The sequence below is a fragment of the Lipophrys pholis genome (assembly GCF_963383615.2).
Source record: "Lipophrys pholis genome assembly, chromosome: 2".
Taxonomy (NCBI): Eukaryota; Metazoa; Chordata; class Actinopteri; order Blenniiformes; family Blenniidae; genus Lipophrys; species Lipophrys pholis.
The window spans coordinates 3943930-3963146 of NC_137636.1; the positions used below are offsets into that span (position 1 = coordinate 3943930).

General features: G+C 43.3%; 1 protein-coding gene across 4 annotated transcripts in view; it reads left to right on the plus strand.

Moving 5' to 3' along the window:
- glceb (glucuronic acid epimerase b) overlaps positions 1 to 18973 on the plus strand; it is a 70103-nt gene extending 51130 nt beyond the window's left edge. Inside the window, exons 4-7 of one of the 4 annotated variants that reach the window (XR_013935149.1) lie at positions 6425 to 6670; positions 11982 to 12274; positions 13785 to 14573; positions 15194 to 16420. Coding sequence is in view for 3 of the 4 variants with exons in the window: in XM_080458183.1 (XP_080314309.1) it covers positions 6425 to 6670; positions 11982 to 12274; positions 13785 to 14516 (1271 nt within the window). In the remaining variant the exon portion in view is untranslated. Of the gene's footprint in view, positions 1 to 6424; positions 6671 to 11981; positions 12275 to 13784; positions 14574 to 15193; positions 16421 to 17580 lie in introns of those variants that run through there. The other 3 variants (XM_080458183.1, XM_080458181.1, XM_080458182.1) reach the window with 3 other exon arrangements.
- Positions 18974 to 19217: the final 244 nt, after the last annotated feature.

Below are 19217 nucleotides of genomic sequence, written 5' to 3' on the forward strand. Positions count from 1 at the left end.
TCAACTCCACGTGGATTACTCGGTGTTACGCAACGTGTTCAGACTTTGACAGTCATTTGACTTGAGTCGTCAAGAGAGATGCCAGTAACGAGAGGAGCCGTGTCTGGGGAATGGAAATATGCCTTTCTCTTTTTGTCCTCTTATGAACACATTCATCAAACGTATCCATTCCCAAAGACGTCTCTGATGACTGTTGCTTCAACATGCCACTGGATCATGCTGTGTCCTCGTTCCTTCAAATACAAACATTAAACTAAACTCTCGCCGCCTGATCAGCCGAGATCAAACTGGTGAAAATACATTAATGAAGAGTTGGAGCTCATCAAAAGCACTTGGATTTGTTTATGGTGGATCCACCATTGGAGCGGAGGATAATGGTGGCGTCAGTGGGCATACATGCATTATAGCACTCTCCCCTGTTTCCTGCTGAGCCTTAAAAGGATTTAATTTGTTGGGATTTCAAACTACTAACATTGTTCAAGCTGAGGGAGCTGGAGTGCGGTGAGATAAAGGTGTAAAAAAAATATAAGGTGTTCATAGTCTGAAACACAGGTTACACAATGTTTCAAGTGAAAACAAATCGTGTTTGTTTTCGTATCAGAAATGTTTCTCATTTACACGGCAACGGCAAAAATGCTGAAAACGTTGCCGTTGGCATGCCAGGTCCGTTGCCGTTGTTGGTTGACTGTCCTTATAGAAAAGACGAGACTGAACGTGTGTGATTAGTAGATGTAATAGGAAATTGGCAATTCTGTAGTATATTGACAGTCAAAGGAATGAGCTTTTTTCCGCTAACAGTGAGAGTGAGAGCGCCCAGTGTGCATCACTATGTCTTCAAATGAAAACCGGAAGCTTTTATTGCTCTTCATATTAATGACAGTGTTGTGAGTGAATTATTGCAATGTTGTCCAGACACCCCTCTCTCTGTCTCGGTGTTACCTATTGATGCTACCGACTGATCTTATGAAACTTTTTTGAATCGGACACAAAAAAAGATGCCGTTTCAGTAGATTGTTGTCATGTAAACAGGTCGTTACCAGGAGGGTTACTAACTAACTTATCCTATTTTATTAATCCCCTTTGGGAAATTCCTACAGTAAACTTCAGCTGTTCTTGGAAATACTTAAAAAATTGTATATACTGAGTGTTTAAAATGTGCTTTAGGCCCACTTTATATGATTTCCAGTGAAAATGCGAAACTTTTCTTGAATTTTGTGGGTCCGTTCACACAAGAACGAAACTGTTTGGAAACCAAACCAAAGTGAAACTTTTCAACAACACTTGCACTCCATCGTTGAGTAGACGGGTGAAAAGAGCACTTTCTGAAAATGTTTCTACTGCGTGTCGAGGCTCGTCTCCCTGTCTGCTACTGAGCATGCGCACCACGTCTGTAGTAAATAGTTGTTCTGCTCAGTCGATGGCCAATAAGAACAATGTTTGTCTCCAGAGTGTCATGGCTCCCAGTCCATATTTTTCAGGGCTTGGCAGTTTTATTTTCACAGTCGCTGTAAAAACAATCCAACTTGGTCGTCTGTCCACTTGAATGTCCATGTTCTCCCATTGTTTATGTTTATAGCGTGTTGTTCTCTGTAGCATGTGTGTGGTTTCATTGCAAAAACAACTGCCAGCGCCAACTCGTGGCCCGGCATGATAATTACATTGTTTCAGTGTTTCTGCTGCTTCCATGTAAATGGACATCGTTTTCAGAATGTTGCAGTGTAGACGTGAAACATTTCTGAAATGAAAATGCAAAAACTATGCATTTTTGCTTGAATACTTTAAAACTTTAAAATCAAGTGTACAACTGTCTACTCATGATGCAGCGATGGATTACCTCCACAGAGATTGACAGTTAGAAAATCTCGAGTAGGAAAAGGGATCCCCTATTCCCACTCCATGGTGTAATGGTGTATTTGAGTAGTGAAGTGAAAAGGTGCACATTCAGCTAGTGCAGACAGGAGCTGCTCATACATCAGTAGCCGTCCCCATGTCTCTGTGACTTTTAAAAGAAGGGCCAGTGCCAGCACATGGAGAACTTGTGTGGATGAGGCTGAGTGTGTGAGGATGGCTTGTTTAGACAGCTGAAAACACTGCAGGGAGCTGCTGAGAGCGGCGACAGCTCCCGCTTCTGCTCGTCAACTTCTGGAAGTCTGCAGTGACCAACAAGAACTCGGGATGTGATGATTGGTCTCCAGCCTACATACAGTGTGTGAAATTCAAGCTCTGGACCATTTTCAGACGGGCATTAAAAGAGGAGTGTTCTCTGTGAGCTGCTGAAGCAAACAGCAACCATCCATCACTTCAGGTCAATCCTCAGTAGCTCTCCCTTCTCTCTACGCTTGGAAAGACCATTGAATGCTAATGTGAGTGTTTGTGAGTGGACACTGCTGAGGGGTCACGCCCTCACTGCTGCATTAGGTCCTGTACGCTAGCAGATGTTTGGAGTCCTGTGCTCTGGGCTTTGGCCAAGGTCCTGGCTGAGAACGTGAATCAATCCATCTTCTATACTGCTGAACCAACTTTGGGTCACTGGGTGCTGGAGCCATTCCCGGCTGGCAGGTGAGCTGGCCATCACCGGATCAGCTTGCTCACATTATCAATGTTTCTAGTGTATTGTTCTCGGCACGTATGTGTGTGTGGTTTCATGACTAAAACAACCAACAGCACCCACTAGTGGCCATACATGAAAACAACACCATTTTCAGTCTTATTGCTGTTTCCATTGAAACGGGCATCGTTTTCAGATTCTTGCAAAAAGGATAAGATGAAACGTTGTCATGTAAACTGGTTATAATTTGAGGGTGGAGGGTTCAAGTCCCTGTTTGGGTGATACTTCAAGGGCAGTGGAAGAATACAGGTTAGAGAACTGAGCCTTTGTTCGGGGATTGGAGTCCCACTTTCCACAGGTTAGTACCGACATTTTATCATTATGGGTCCATTGACCCTCAGCTCTTTTCCTGTAGCAGTCCACTGCTCCTAACATGTAATGAAGAGTTAACCGTCAACAAGATGGCTTAAATACAAAAAAAAAATTATCTCCCAAAGGTGATCAATAAAGTATATGTTTTTTCTACACGTAATAAGAGCAGTAGACTGCCAGAGTGGGTTAGGGGATTTGCTCGGGGGATCATGGTAGTGTTCTGTCAGCAGTGGGACTCGAACCTGTTAACACAAGGTCACTTACCAAATCTCCAGGCCCACAAATACCGAACTAAATACAAGAATGATCAAGTAAAAAACAAAATGTATATTCAGAGTGAGGATGGTCTCCATCAACCATGATTCCAAGTCCCAACACTGAAAGTCACAAATTTAACCCCATTGGGCATCAACGGGAACAAATTGTAGATCTTTGGGTTTGGAAGCTCCACACTTTTTTAACAAGAGACGTTTTGAACTTGTAAATGCACCGGTTGCCTATTAAATGTGATGTCTGTGACGGGGAGAGCTGGGAACATAACGGTAAGTGAACCAGATAATGCCGTGGAGCATCCAGTAGGGAATTCTGAAGTTTCCTTTGAGCAGCGGCGATCTGGCTGTGCATTTCTCAACCTGCGGAACTAAAACTGGATTCTGATTTGAATCAGTCGTGAAATCATAGTTTTGTATGTTCGGGTTAGTTTTCAAACTATATGAGTGAGAAATTGATCTTTTTCTTTCTGGGTGACTAAATAAGTTTCATAATTACCGTGTTTATACATCAATATCTATATGTGAATGTACTGATGTTACCTCTGTTAATGTTTTTACTAGTTTGATCTAGCACATGTTTGAGTCTGTACAGGTTTTTACCATGGATTCATTTCCTGAATCAACCTGACCAGTGGGGATTCAGGTTGTTGTTGACTTGTGACCCTTCAGACCAGCTTCCTATTCCTTCTTCAGGAATTGACGCAAATTAAAGCATAAATCTAATTATTTATACAAAACAATATCTGAATACAGAACCAGTTTCACCCGATAGTTGAAACAGGTAATAACTATTGTGTGTGTGCGTGCATGCGTAAATGATAATTTTTATTTCAGTGTCACTAATTTAAATATTTATTAGCAGTAAAAACCATCCATTGTCATTTTAACTGCTGCTGAAATAGCTTTTTTTCTGGTTTGTGAAGCACTTGGAAGCAAATTTTATGAGCTGAAATGATGCCAGAATGACATTTTTTATGATCGTTATTAACATTATGCTCATTATCAGCAGTTCCATGATTTCTAAGCAATAAAATGAGAGACTGTCTCCAACCATTTACACTAATGTCTCCCTCCTGAAAGCTGTGATGGCTTCGCCCAGTCTGATGTGAGGTTTACCCATCTGGAAACGGATGATTACATCTTGAAGATTCTCCTCACTGAAATACATCAGGCGTGGCAAGAGTACTTGGAATTTGCCCTTAAGTAAAGATGTTAACGGTACTTAAATTGTTCTCAATTAAGAAAAAGTTGCCGTTGTGTTAGTTGCATTTTCATTTAGGTGTTTCATTCAGATTAGAGACTGCATCGGTAAACGGTAAAGATTCATACAGAACAAATAGAGGTCAGATAGTTACAGAATTGATAGAGGAGGTACATAGATGGAGAGCAGGATTGGCCTGATTACCAATCGGAGGAATGAACGACTGTGTTTCTTCGTTTGGCGATTGTACCAGAGGTTGTGTCAAACGGTTCGGAGACAGATGGGAGGAGAGCAAAACACCATGAATTCAGTTACTTATGATTTCTAATGCAGTTCAAAGAGTAAGTTCTGCCTGTTTAGTTAAAAAAATACAACACTTGGTCTGCCACCAGTTTTATGTGGAAATACGTCATAGTGGTGTTGTAGTATTCAAGACCGGTCTTGGTCTCAAGGCCACATTTTAAAGAAGGTCTTGGTCTTGGGACACTTTAGTCTTGGTGTTGGAGCGTTTTTGTCTTGACCTCGACTCTGCCTTGAAGTCTTGGTCTTGGTGTTGCGATGCTCTGGTCTTGACTTGGACTCGGGTTAGGTGATCTTGACTACAACACTACTTCATAGTACTTGGAAATATTAAATGATCCCAGTGTAAAATGTCCCTATCTAAAGAAGGGGTCACCCTCACCAAACTGAGGTTCAGTCGTTACTCTGCTTCCCTCTAAATGTCCCGAACAATCCTATCCAAGCTTTTTCTTAAGTTCCTCGTACCATTGGCCAATGAAGATCTAATAGGAACGGTTTCACCTATAAAACCTCCTCGAATGTAAGCAAATAAAGCAGTTTTCACTTAAAGATTACAAAAAGTTTTGACTAATATTCTCGATGTAGCTCATACGTTGCATACTTTGACAAAATACCACCCGATGACAATAACCTGAGTATGTGGGAACCTAAAAAGCACACAGTGTTGAGCTGCGTGTGCCGTGGTGATTAGTTTGAAAGGTGGCAGCTCATTTTGTGCCTTAATCTGAGTGTATTAGCTCTTCCTCAGGAGGACGGGGGATCAGGTAGCACATGTGCCCTCTCTATCACAAGGTCTGAAAGTGAGCTATCTGTTAATCAGAGTGATTCTCCTGCCTGTCGGAGCTATTTCTGCCTCCAGTGAAGCGCTCCACATTACCTTGAGTTTCACTGTTTACCACAGCTGCGCGTGTGTTTTCTTTTGTTGGATGGATGGATGGATGGATGGATGGATGGATGGATTCAAAGGTATAAAACATTTGGCCACATGTCGCTGGAACTGCAAAATATCAGAGGCTGGTTCGTAGTATAATCAGTATAACGTGTCCAATTCTAGAAATGATTATTATTGTGGACAATACATCTGTGTGGTAATCCTGATTACCTGAACGGACTCTGGTGGTCAAATACATACATTTATTCCTTCATATTTTTATAAAATAACTGTGAATACTATTTTATATTTTTTTAAATACTCTTACAACTAAAAAAAAAAAGAAAAAAAAAAGTGTTGCCATTAAATATTCAGTAGATTTGATTTGTATTCATTTTATTTGATCAAGATTTCTTGAACAATAATCAAAGAAAAGTCATCACCCTGACCCGGATGTTTCTGAATACAAATGAATAAACACCAGTGAGACTTGATATGATTCATTTTGTATCGTGACACTTTCATGGCAGATGCAACTGTTACTCTCACCTCCAGAAAGTACTGCGATTCGTTACTCTCACAGTATCTCGTAGTTTCAAAAAGATTTAGAGTAGCGGTGTCAAACATAAGGCCCGCTGGCCAAAACAATTTCCAATCTGCAACAACAAGGAAAAACTTTAAAGTTTAAATCTAAGGGTTATTATGGTACCACTTTACCGGCCCTGGGCGATCGAGATGAAATTGGACTGAATGTGGCCCCTGAACTGAAACGAGTTGGACTCATTGATTTTCACAAAAAGCTGTAGAAAACCCTTCACGTTCACTGACTCTCCTCTGTCCTCTGCTCCTCTTCCGCCCAGGCGTGCCCCTGTCCACCCAGTGGGGGCCTCAGGGCTACTTCTACGCCATCCAGATCGCCCAGTACGGCTTGAGCCACTACAGCAAGAACCTGACGGAGCGCGCCCCCACCGTGGAGGTCTACGACACCGCCGAGGAGAGGGACAGCCGAGCCAGCTCGGCGAGCTGGAGCGTGTCGAAGGGCTGCAGCCTGGTGCGCTTCCACGACGCCGCCAGAGCCACCGTGGTGCGTCAGTTCAGCGCCGTAGGTATGTCAGACCTCCGCTCAGCCACATGGCCTCAGGGCGAGCAGCCTGAGGACAGGACAGTCTCTCAACAGTGCACCATTTATCCTGCTTAGTTCACTTAACCAGACACAAAAACACCCGGAGTCAACAGTGTTTTCACTGTGTTGAGCCACAACACCAGCATCAGCGATCACAACTATCCAGATGCTATCAGCCACAGTCGCTTACCCTCCATTATCTTTATTAGGAACTGACGGCATTAAGCTTGTCTCTTTAATGGCTTTTTTACAAGACCTGTTCATGTCATACGTTCACACATCACATAAACACTTTAATACTATTAAAACATTCCCAGCGGTGGGAGTAACTACCTTATTTCACAGACTAAAAGTCACACTTTTCCTTCTTTTTTTTTCAGTTTGGCTCATCATGTCACTTTTATTCAAAAACAACTTAGAAATATAAATTCTTTCTCTCTCTCCTGCCATCATTTTTTCTCTTTCATATTTTTTCTCGTTCTGTATTTCTATCTCGTGTTTCTTTTCGTCTTCCACCTCTGTGCACTCATTTCCGCCCTCTCGCCGGCCCTCGGCGCTCTCTGCTGCTTCCTAAACGTCACATTTGGTGGAGCGGCTCTAATTCCTCTTTCTGCTCTCTCATCAAACTTCTCTTCCACTGCTGTCACTTTCTCTTTCTGTCTCGGCCTCCCTCCTCTTTTTTTCCCTTCCGTACTGTATGGAGGGCACGGGTGTTGAACAATCCCTCAAAGCGTCTGACAAGCAGATCAATGGCGTGTCCCCTGATAATACCCCCCCACACAATCTTCTATCTGCACATTCCTGACCCAGCAGGGCCTGACAGCAGCCACCTTTATGTGGCCGATCGATAGTTCAGAAACATGTTTTGTGGAGTTTCTCCAGACGAGGACCAGGAGGAAAATGAACCGCTGACATATGGCTTTGATATTCACAATCCACTGTGTATTAGCCTGCTGCAGTGCCAGCTTGACATCATTTACACCGAGACGCTGTAATCCTGAACAGAAGATAACGCAGCTCATCTCGACAACAGCCTCACGGCATCCGCTTCCACTTGGACCCCGCTTATGTGACGTGCTCAAATGACAGTAGAAAACTTTTGTCGCCTTTCTGGTGTTTGTTTACACGACAATGCTGCTTGGAAGCCACTGAAAAATGCAACTCCATCTCTGTGGAAACAGGTAAAACACAACTTTTCTGAAACACTGCAACTGAACATGCTCACCACAGGTTCTACTGCACGTGTGCGCTTACATGGACATTAACAACAATGTGTTCCTTTAGAGTGTCATGACTCCCAGTCCAGAGTCTCATGTGACTTGGTAGTTTTATAGTCGACAGTCGGAGTAATAACCATCCAACTTGATGGACTGTCCATATGAATGTCTGTGTTTTCCCATTAGTAATGTTTTAAGAATATTGCTTAATGTGTTTGGTTTCATTACAAAAAACAAATGGCAACACTCACTTGTGACCAGTTGGAAGTTTTGAAACAAGAATTAAATGTACACATACTTATATTTTTTTCAATTTAGTAAATGTAGAAAAATGTTACTGTTTTAGTAGCAGTGGTGCAATTAGTAATGAGTGACCTTATTATTAGCAAAGTATCATTAGTCGTAGCATGATCTCGATGAATAAATCATCACAAAATAAATGGTTGGATTTTTGGATGCAACGGAATCAAAAGAAAGAAGGTGATGTATGCAGAAATGGCATATCTTTCCTAATGTAATTTTTTTTTTTATTAAAAAATCCACCTTGTTCAAGATAAAATTTTAGATTTTATTTTAATGTGATCATTATCATCTGCTCATAACTCACCATTCAAATCTACAGGAAACTTAATCTTACCATTTTAATCTGTGTGTATTTCGATTAGTGTATACATGATCAAAGTCCCCCGGCTAGCTCAGTTGGTAGAGCATGAGACTCACAATCTCAGGGTAGGGGGATCGTGTCCCACGCCGGGCGCCACCTTCCCGTGGGCCCACCACCTGCAGGAAGGTTCTTAAATGGTGCGATGTGATCTGGGTGATGGTGCTCAGACTGTCACCCCCGCGACCCGGAAACGGATAAGCGGAAGAAAATGAATGAATAAATGACCAAAGAAATGAAAAACAGAACTATGTCTAATTATAGGGTTTATTTTCATAAGCACTTGGGCGATTATAACTTTATCAAAGTGAAACTGAGTCCAAATTGGAATCTGTGGGAGGAAAAATGCTTCCCACTCACAGTCTCCATGCAAAATGATACTACTGGGCTCTATAATCAAGAATGGTTTTATAAAAAAAATGTAATCATTATACACAGGTTTAATTGTCAACTTGCTCTTAATCACACATTCACAAAACAGAAAAGAAGAAAACTTGAAACATGCCTGCTTTATTACGAAGGCCTGTCCAGTTGTTCAGGTCGGCTCATGACCCGGATGATGTTTTTCATCATCCTCGAATGGAAGCGGTGTAAATGAGACTCTCATTACTTGTGAGACGGTTTGTATCCCTCCAGCAGAAACTTCTCATTTGTGAGAGTCTGTTTGTGATATTTGTTTTTGTAATGAAACCACACATGCATGCATACCGAGTCCCAGGAGAATAAGGACTGGGAGTTGTTGTTATTGTCCACCTTGCATCTCAGTGTCTCCGAGCAACGTTGTCGTGTAAACGGACCCACAAAACGCAACCAAAGATTTATATTTTCACTTGAAAACGATGTGTAAACAGAGTTTCCCCTGCCTACACGCGGACATTTTTTCCGGCAGCACCTTCAGACTGATTGCTAAAGAGCCGGGGCGCTGGAGGAGCGGTGGAGGTGGAATCTCCTCTATATTCCCTGCCCATCCGTTATTGATGGCAGAGTAATCACAGGGCCAGAGTACAAATCCACTTACTCTGTGGATTGCCTTAAGTAATGGATTTATGAGTGCATTAAAGAGCCGTAGTCATCCAGAGGCCCCTGCCTGACTGTCTCTTCCCTTCATTCGCCTCCTGATCGACTGTCTTTGTGTCTCAGCTGGCTTCATCTGCTGCTGCTGCTGCTTCAGCTCCTGTCATGTGAGATCTCTCCGTCTTATTGTCTGCTCACTCATTTTCACCCTCTCTCGGCTCAGGCTTTACATTACTCCCCCTTCCATTGAAACCCACACCTCTGCATCCTTTGGGGAGCCTTGATTAGGAAAAGTTCTATTTTTTATTTTTTTTTTTTCAAAGTAGGCCAAAGTAGAGATCAATGGTGCTTCCCAACCCGCAGCCCCCCTTCTTGCTTTGTCATTCACATAATTTTACAGTGAAGCCAAACACGGTTTCTTGAAAACTGGGCTGGGCGATTTGGCCCCCACCAAAAAAACTTTTTGGATTTTCGACTTGATTTCTTTTTTCTCAGTGCATTTAAAAATGAGTCCAGTCATCAGATATATTGTCAAAAGCACAGCTTTGTTTCTGTGATTGTCCTCAAAGTTAAAATGCTTATAAACAATCCCAAAATAAAAAGTAAATGAGGCTCCGTCATTCAACAAATTCAAGCTTTAACAAGGTTTAAGCAAAAGTGCAACAGCAACTACAGAAACCCAAGGAAGGAACGGTAGAACGGAACCCGAAAAATGATGAAAAACTGGGGTGGGGGAGCAGCAGAAGTCTGCCGATCCCCCCTGCTTGAAGTCTGCCACAATAGTCCGACTTCCAAAAGAGAAGACCTTGAGCTGCCAGACAATTTCTTGGAGACTGCACCAACAACCTGCATTTCTCCCTCTCTCTCTCGCTCTCTCTCGCCCCCCCCCCTCCCTCTCCATCCTGGACTCTGATTTGGAGGTGCTGATCCACGTCACACTGTGAACCGTTCTAGTGAACCACATTGAACAAGTCCGTCTAAATGGCCCAGGACACGGACGCAGCTCTCACACCTGCTAGAGGAACTGCAGACGCGTCCCACACTTCGAAAACCACAGTTTGACGGGCTTGAAAAGAAGTCTGAGCTTCCAGTGAAGTGACAGTCGGAGCAGCTTGCCCGGCGACAGTCTGGAAACTGAACGTCAACTGAGTTTCTGTCTCTCAGCTTTGTAGGCGAGATGTGGAGGAATGGGGGGGGAGTTGGCGATGCAGAGCCTCTTCTCCTTCTACTCCTCCTTCCTGCTGCTCGACTCTTTCCTCCTGTCCTAATTAAACCCAGTCTGCAGTGACACGTCTGTACTGTACGTCCCAGGAGGACCTGCACAAGCTTTGAGTGTTTGTGTGTGTTCATGCTCGTCTACTACTCCTCCCTCACACACACACACACACACACACACACACACACACACACACACACACACACACACACACACACACACACACACACACACACACACACACACACACACACACACACACACAGGCGCACAGCGGTAACGATACAGTAGCTCATCTAATAAAAATGGCAATTTTCAGTTTATTTCCAAAGTTGTTTAATCTTCAAAGTATAATAAGGTGACACAGGAGCTATCATATAAACCGACTATCAAGGGAGGGTGTATTAAAAGGCTTCCAGACAGCGTGCTATAAAAAGACCCTTCTCATGTGCTTACCTGCTTGAAGGGTTTTAGAATCACTCATGAGGCGTCATGTGTTTTCAGGCCGAACGCACTTAAATGTTAAATGTGTTACTGAGCAGGCTAACCAGCTCTTTCAACCGGTGTTTTTTTTTTTTCCCAGGTTTAACACTGAAAATCTAAGTACCTGTTTACTCGACATTCCAAGTGAAAATGCATAATTTTTGCACTTTCGTTTTCGCAGCAACGCTTCGAATCCGATGTAAGTTTACACAAACAGCCGAGGTGTACTTAGCATGCCGGGCCACGAGTTGGCGCTGTTGGTTGTTTTTGTAATGAAACCACACTCACATGCCTGCAGAGAACAATACGATATAAACATTAACAGTGGGAGTACACTGACAATGGTATGGTCAGACGAGTTTGATTGTTATTACGGTGACTGTCGACTATAAAACCTACCTAGTAACGGAGAAGATGAACTGGGAGTCGTGACACTCTGAAGGAAAACATCGTTGTTATTGTCCATCTACTGAGCATGTGCAGAAAAAATATTTATTATGGCTGTTTCCATGTTTCCGGGGGAGTAGGAACATTTTAAAAGTTGTTTAAAAGTTGCGTTTCCCGCCATTTCAACGGAGACTTGGGTTGGAGCGTTTTCTAAAAGTTGTGTTTTCAGTGGTTCTGTGGCTTCACGACAGAAGTTTCTACTTGTAAACGTTGTAAATAGACCATTAAGTCTCAGTTCCTCCCTTGTCCTGCACAGAGTCCTCGGACGGCGTTCAGCTGCTGCTGGGAAACGCCAAAGACTTCATCCTCAGCCTGGACATCAAGTTCGTGTCTAACAGCAGCGTGTCGGTGGTCCTGGAAACCACGGAGAAGGGTTTGCCCTTCACCATCCACTATGTGACCAACACGCAGCTCATCGCCTTCAAGGACCGGGACATCACCTACGGCATCGGACCCCGGACCTCCTGGAGCACTCTGACCCGGGACCTGGTCACCGACCTCAGGAAGGGCGTGGGGCTGTCCAACACCAAGGCTGTGAAAGCCACCAAGGTGAGTCAAAGGACCTGAGAACTGAAAGACACTGGAGGTTAAAACGCCACAGAGGTTTTTCTTTTCTTCTTGCATAAAATGAAAAGTGCTTTGAAAAAAGAAAAATTTACGTTAAAAATAAATCAGAAGAATGATGACAATTCAATTTCTATAGCACTAAATAGAACTCTTTCAAGCCACTTCTACGGAGAAAACCCAACATTTCCGCATGAGTAGAAATGGAAAAACTCTCTTTTAACAAGAAGAAACCTTTTCACAACCATACTGAAATCTAGAATCTTTCTGAAAAACCAGACCAAGATGGAGAGTCCTGCAGAACCAAAACCAAACGAGGTGACTTTGTGTTTTTCTGTTTGGGGAAAGAGAAAACGATTCACACCCTGGTGTGGGCAGGGTGTAGGGATATTCTTTTTCTATTTATCTATTTATTTACATAATTATTTTTTCACTTAAATACACGTTTATTATTTTCTAGTGATGCACTGATGCCAATACCAGGATGTGCTCCCCGATACAACAGACATTAATACATTGTCATTTGGACCAGCAGAGTTAAGACCCCTGCATACTCCCATTAAAAAAAAATCGTGTTTGGCAGGAGAGTTCATACTCTTGAGAAGAAGCTGTCGAACTCGCAGGCTTCGCCCCCTGAAGACAGGCCACGCCCCTCACGACAGGCCACGCCCCCTCACAGCAGGCTCACTTTTGTAAAACTGTTTTAACTTTTCAACTGCATTTCTCGCTTCAGATGTTTTCAGAAATACATTTCTCTGAACTGTTTTCAGTAATAAAAGAGAACGATTGTGTGCGGGCCGCCATGATGGTCCGGTTTTAACTGCAATAACCGAGAACCCTGAGTGATGCTTTCAGGGGCAACACGTAACCCCGACCGTGCTACATGCTAACCTGCTTCGGGGCTCATGCAGTAGCGAGGCTACATGCTGAACATGATTAAAGTATGACTGATACACTCATTAACGGTGAACTGGAGCGTGTGGCCTCAGTCTACAGAACGCTTAGCAGTGCATATCTTTATGTACCACGGCGCCACACTGCCCTGTGCACACTGCAGTCCAGTAGCATACTGCTGGAGGGGTGAGTAGCGTCGGCACAGAGGCTGTTTTCTTCCATCACATAGCCTTCACATATGGTTTGCTTATACAGCATGAATTAGGCTTAATGGAATTTAATAAGTACTTGTACTCGGTATTGGCAATTAGCTCCTTGGACTTCAAATAAGTGGTATCGGTGCATCCCTAGTTTTTTCCACATTAATTTCTTATTTCTATATGCAATTTTTTTTCAACATGAATTGTGTAAATAAATAACCTTTTTCTTTTCGACTTTTTTCTTTTCTCTCATCTATTTTTACCACTTTGCCAAAAATCTTCTTCCTCTCTTTGTGGTGAGCCCTCGGTGCAGGTGAATAACCTCCCAGCATTTTGACTGCGTTGACCAAGTTTTGGTTGAAGTCACGTCTCTCCCTTGTCGGTTTGTGTTCTCCTCCCAGATCATGCCTCGCCGGGTGGTCCGGCTGGTCCTGCACGGGCGCGGCTTTGTGGACAACATCACCATCTCCACCACCGCCCACATGGCCGCCTTCTTCGCCGCCAGCGACTGGCTGCTGCGCAACCAGGACGAGCACGGCGGCTGGCCCATCATGGTCACCCGCAAGCTGGGCGAGGGCTTCCGGCCGCTGGAGCCCGGCTGGTACTCGGCCATGGCCCAGGGCCAGGCCATGTCCACGCTGATCAGGGCCTACCTGCTCACCAGGGACCAGCCGTACCTCAACGCGGCCCTCAAGGCCACGGGGCCCTACAAGGTGCCGTCGGCGCAGCATGGCGTCAAAGCCGTGTTCATGAACAAGTACGACTGGTACGAGGAGTACCCCACCACGCCCGGCTCCTTCGTCCTCAACGGCTTCATCTACTCCCTGCTGGGACTCTACGACCTGAAGGAGACCGCCGGGAAAAAGGTGGGCCGCGAGGCGGCGCAGCTGTACGAGCGCGGCATGGAGTCGCTGAAGGCCATGCTGCCGCTCTACGACTCAGGCTCCGGTAGCATCTACGACCTGCGGCACTTCATGCTGGGCGCGCCGCTCAACCTGGCGCGCTGGGACTACCACACAACGCACATCAACCAGCTGCAGCTGCTGGCCTCCATCGACAGCGCGCCCATCTTCAAAGATGTGGTCAAGCGCTGGAAGAGCTACATGAAAGGCATCCGGGCCAAGCACAACTAGACCAGTGAAAAGATCTGTGAGCGAGAGCCGCCGGTTCCAGGATATATTAGTGTGTGCGTGTGTGTGTGTGTGTGTGTGTGTGTGTGTGTGTGTGTGTGTGTGTGTGTGTGTGTGTGTGTGCGTGTGTATCACGATTTGTGTGTCTGTAAAGATAATGGTGCGTACATAACCCTTTATTGGCTAATGACCATATTTGAAAACTTCCATGCTACTTCCTGTTTCTTACAAACTAACGGTGTTGATGATCGTGTGAGAAAACATGAAGAACAACGTCCAGAGTCTGAACAGCTTGTAGAAAATCTTAATCTGGATCTGAAATGGCAAAAAAACACGTTTTATCAGTTTGGCTGCAAAAAGTAGTGCGAACTTACAAATCATATTATCGAGACGGAAATATCAATTGTTTACAGTTTGTGATGCACACACAAATCTAATTACATACACACTTTTGTATATACTTACTTCCACACACACATTGTTACGAATTCAAAAATGGTGTACACATACAACAAACGTATATTACACACACACACACACACACACACACACACACACACACACACACACACACACACACACACACACACACACGACATTCTTTGTACACACACATCTCAGTTTTCCTATTACGAACCAAACGTACTACACACACACAAATCTTCATACACACACTTCAGTTTGGTGTGTGTGTGTGTGTGTGTGTGTGTGTGTGTGTGTGTGTGTGTGTGTGTGTGTGTGTGTGTGTGTGTGTGTGTTGTTTCTTCAATGCATCCACCAGTTTCCTTCTGCAACTGTATTTTTTTACCACATCATGTCATATTTAGAGTTTATTAAATCATTTAAGATGTAAATAACAGATATTACAAATGATCTAATAGAGAAAGTTGCCAAAAAAACAACAACATATCTATAAAGAAAAACAACATATAAACAGTTTAGGTTTTTTTTTAGTTCTCTGCTAAAATACTCTAATCAGGAAGTTTTTCTTCTACACAGTTCATCAAACTTCATTTTCAGTTTAAATCCGTGTTTTTCAAAGTTTGCATGTGGAATCCTCTGGGGGGCGCCAGAGAGCCTTTTCCAAACATCAAACAAATCATGACCAGAAATATGTGTCAAACTCGGATACTTAATTAAAACCCACAATTCTGAACACATTGCAAATTTTAAATAAGCTTTAGTACAGAACCAAAAAGTTACGGTAGTTAAGAACTAAATTCTGGACTTTTGAAATTCAGTGAATCCAATAAGCACAAGGTTTCTTTTGCTTGTAGATCTCCACAGTTAATATCTCATCACACTTTGAAACCCAACTGATTTAAATGCTTACAAATCAGTTTTTTTACTAATCTTATTGCTCTAAATGCACATAAATACGAGTAAACTGTAATCTTAAGTCACATTCGGTAATTACAAATTACTCATTTTTTTCTGTGGTAAAATGCTGCAAAGAAAATCAGCTCTGCAGAATGTGTAACATCTGAGGCCACCAGCTGCTGCGCCGTCCCGCCAGGCCCGAGACAATCCCAGAAAACGTCTCAATAATTCATGGTAACGAGCTGCAGACGCCTCCACAGAGGTGAAGCAGGAGACGGGACGTCTTTGATGATCACAGGCAAACAGGAAGTTGCTTTTTCACGTTTACGTTGTGAGCTTTCGGTTTATTCCATTCCATCGAGGTCGGGCTGAGACTCGGACTCTTCTCGACCTCTGAAGGTGCCAACGCGTTCGCAGCTTTTTTAAATGATGGATTGTTGGTTTGGGCCGAGATCTGAGGAGTTTGGACTTCAAGTCCACAGGAACTGGTTGTTTTCTTGGATCACAATGCAAAAAAAAAAAATAAAATTAAAAAAAAAGGTCCACTAATGATTCCAGGGAAGGGAAACCAGTAGTGAGGGATTCTCTACGACATCGAGAATAAATGTGAAAAACATCAAACTAATTTAAAAACACGTCTGGAATCGGTACAAAACCACTACTTTAACTAAATAAATAAATGAATAAATACCACTTGAAATTGGTTTGAAATGAAAAACAGTCCAAAGCTCAGCTGAGATTCTCCATCAGTCCTTCATCTGCTGCAACATGTAGTTGTGAATTTTGTCTTTTTGAAAAAGATTTTTTTTTTTTTTTCAAAGCTTTATTTCATCGATGGAGCTGTTGGTCACGTCTGATCTAGAAGTTGGTAGTGCGATTCCCATTAGGCCTTATAGAAGCGTCTTTTTATTTTACTTCTTGGCTTCTTTTGAGGTCATTTTGGATCAAAGATAACTCCGGATAACTAAAACTCTTTCACCAGAAACTTGTCATGACGTCAATAAACTTTGCACTGATCTGTAGCTCCACCCCCCCCCCCCCCCCCTCCCCTCCCCCTCCCCCTCCCCCGTCTCGCCTCAGGTCGTTATTTACCTGCGCCGCCTCAGGATCTGCCTTCCTCCGTAACCCATCTTTCAAAACGCTAATGGCAGGAGACGTGTGTGGGCGGCGCGGATGTCTGCGCTGTGTATTCACGTGGGCCGCCATCACCGCCGTGTCAATTCACAACGCTCTAAATCGACAATAATAATAATCCGCTCGCCGCTCTCCGCTGCCGAGAGTCCGTGAACTCAGCGCTTTTCACGCGAGCGGAGAGACGCTCGCCAAGACACCAACAACTCACCGGGCTAATAGGCCGGAGAGTCGCGAGACGCCGATGACTCAGCACTCGCTGGCGTCGCCGTGGAAAAACAAAGCAGAGCCCTCGGCATCAGCGAGGCCCTCATCGATCTCCCTCGCAGATTATTAACGGGAGGCAGCACATTCTCGCCTCCGGAATCTTTTTATTGAAACCCGCCATCACAGAAACGCGTGGATCAGCGAATTTACTCATTTCAACACAGTAAAATCTCAGTTTTGGTCCAAAATTGTGAGCGTCTTCTAAGTATGACAGATAAAATCATCAGACTTTCATTTCTTCATTTGAGTTAATTAGGCCTTTTAGTTTGTTAGTAAGTTTTTTCACTTTATTTCTTTTCACACAAGCAGGTTTTTCCCATGTTTGACGATGTTGTTCCGTCTTTATCAGAAACGTCTCGATGACGCCGGCGAAGCGTCAAAGGTGTGACGTAAAGATCTACTCGCCTGAAAAGAAGAAAGCAAAATACTTATGTACTAGAAAATGATATAAAATGTTTTAACACATGGGCATTGAGCGGATGTCTTACATTAAAACTGTTGAAATGTACATTTCTTTTCAAAGATTCAAACTATCGATGTTGGGTTTGTTTTATCAAAAGCTTCCTTGCCTGAATGTAGAGTTATTAGTTTTTCTTAGATTTTCTTTTCCTCCAGTTGATCACTTATATTTTGTCCAGAGTAGTTTAAAGGGAACATTCAGGAACTGACATTTTGTGTGTGTGTATGTATGTGTGTGTGTGTGTGTGTCTGTATGTCTGTCTTCCTGTCTTTAAGGGGACATTAACCTCTATCCTCCGGTCACGCTGTGGGGACATCAGAGAATATTTCTTGAAGCGATTCTAAAGAAGGCTTTGGCATCTTAGCTTTGATGCAAAACGCCTATTTCCCTTTTGGATCCGAACGCACACAGCTCCACCATGGGTCGGACGCGGGTACTGCACTCACGTCTCGCCACACAAACGCATCTTCCAAATGTGCTCAGTACCCACCCGGTCCACTAGGACAGTACTGTCCGATATTATAATTAGCTATTTTACCAAAAAAAAAGGAAAACGAAATTCCCAAATGGAGCGTACAGAAGTCGTGGTCCCCACCAGTGACCATTCGGATCACGGGCCCCTTAAACCACAAAGACCAGTTTGTGTGTGTCCGCTTGTGTGTGTGTGTGTGTGACACACGTCATGTCGTTTATACCAAAGTCATTGACTCCAGTCTATTTTGAATCTGTATATTTTTGTGCGAAGTGACTTCCATTAAGCATTTATCGACGTCGTGTCTCACCGGAGACGCCGCAGAGAGACACTGCCTTCTGACAGATGCTAGTTTTTTCCAGAGTCGGGTGAATAAATTTTAGCAAAAAAAAAAAAAAAAAACGTAAAAATCCAGATAATGTAAAAAATTGCTTTTTGTTAACGGGGGTGTGCAACTAGAGTTTAGTATTTAGCCTGCTATTGTTCTAAAGGGAAATGAGCTGTGAGTGTTGGGAGTCGTCTGTGGAGAGTTCCGATAATTTTTGGTTTTTCTAGTTAGATAAAAGCACAACTGTCGTCTGTCGTCACCTTCTTTTGTTTGTTTGTTTGTTTGTTTGTTTTCCTTTCAGGACGACCTGTGACGCCTTCATTAAGAAAGCTGCTGCTGTTGTTCACTGTGTAGCAGCTACGAGAGCTTCTTACTTTGGTTTTTCTTTTTGTTTTTTCCACCTTCTGTTTAAAAAAAAAAAAAAAAAAAAAAAAAACTTAACAATTGACCGCTGAGGTCAAATTGTGATTTATGCAATAAAATGTTTACTGGGGTCGTGACACCACGAGAGGCCCAGAGCCGTTGTACAGACTCTGCAATCCAAGCACAATGTGCATATGCTACCATTTTTTTAGTCCTTCGGGAGAGAGGTGTTTATATACAGAGGAAATCTTTGTGCTTTAAAAATGTTGCTTTTTAAAGGTGTACAAAATAAAATAAAATTAAAAAAAAGCATTTTTCTTAAACTTCTGTGTCATTTGTGTTTATTACAAATTCTTCATCGTT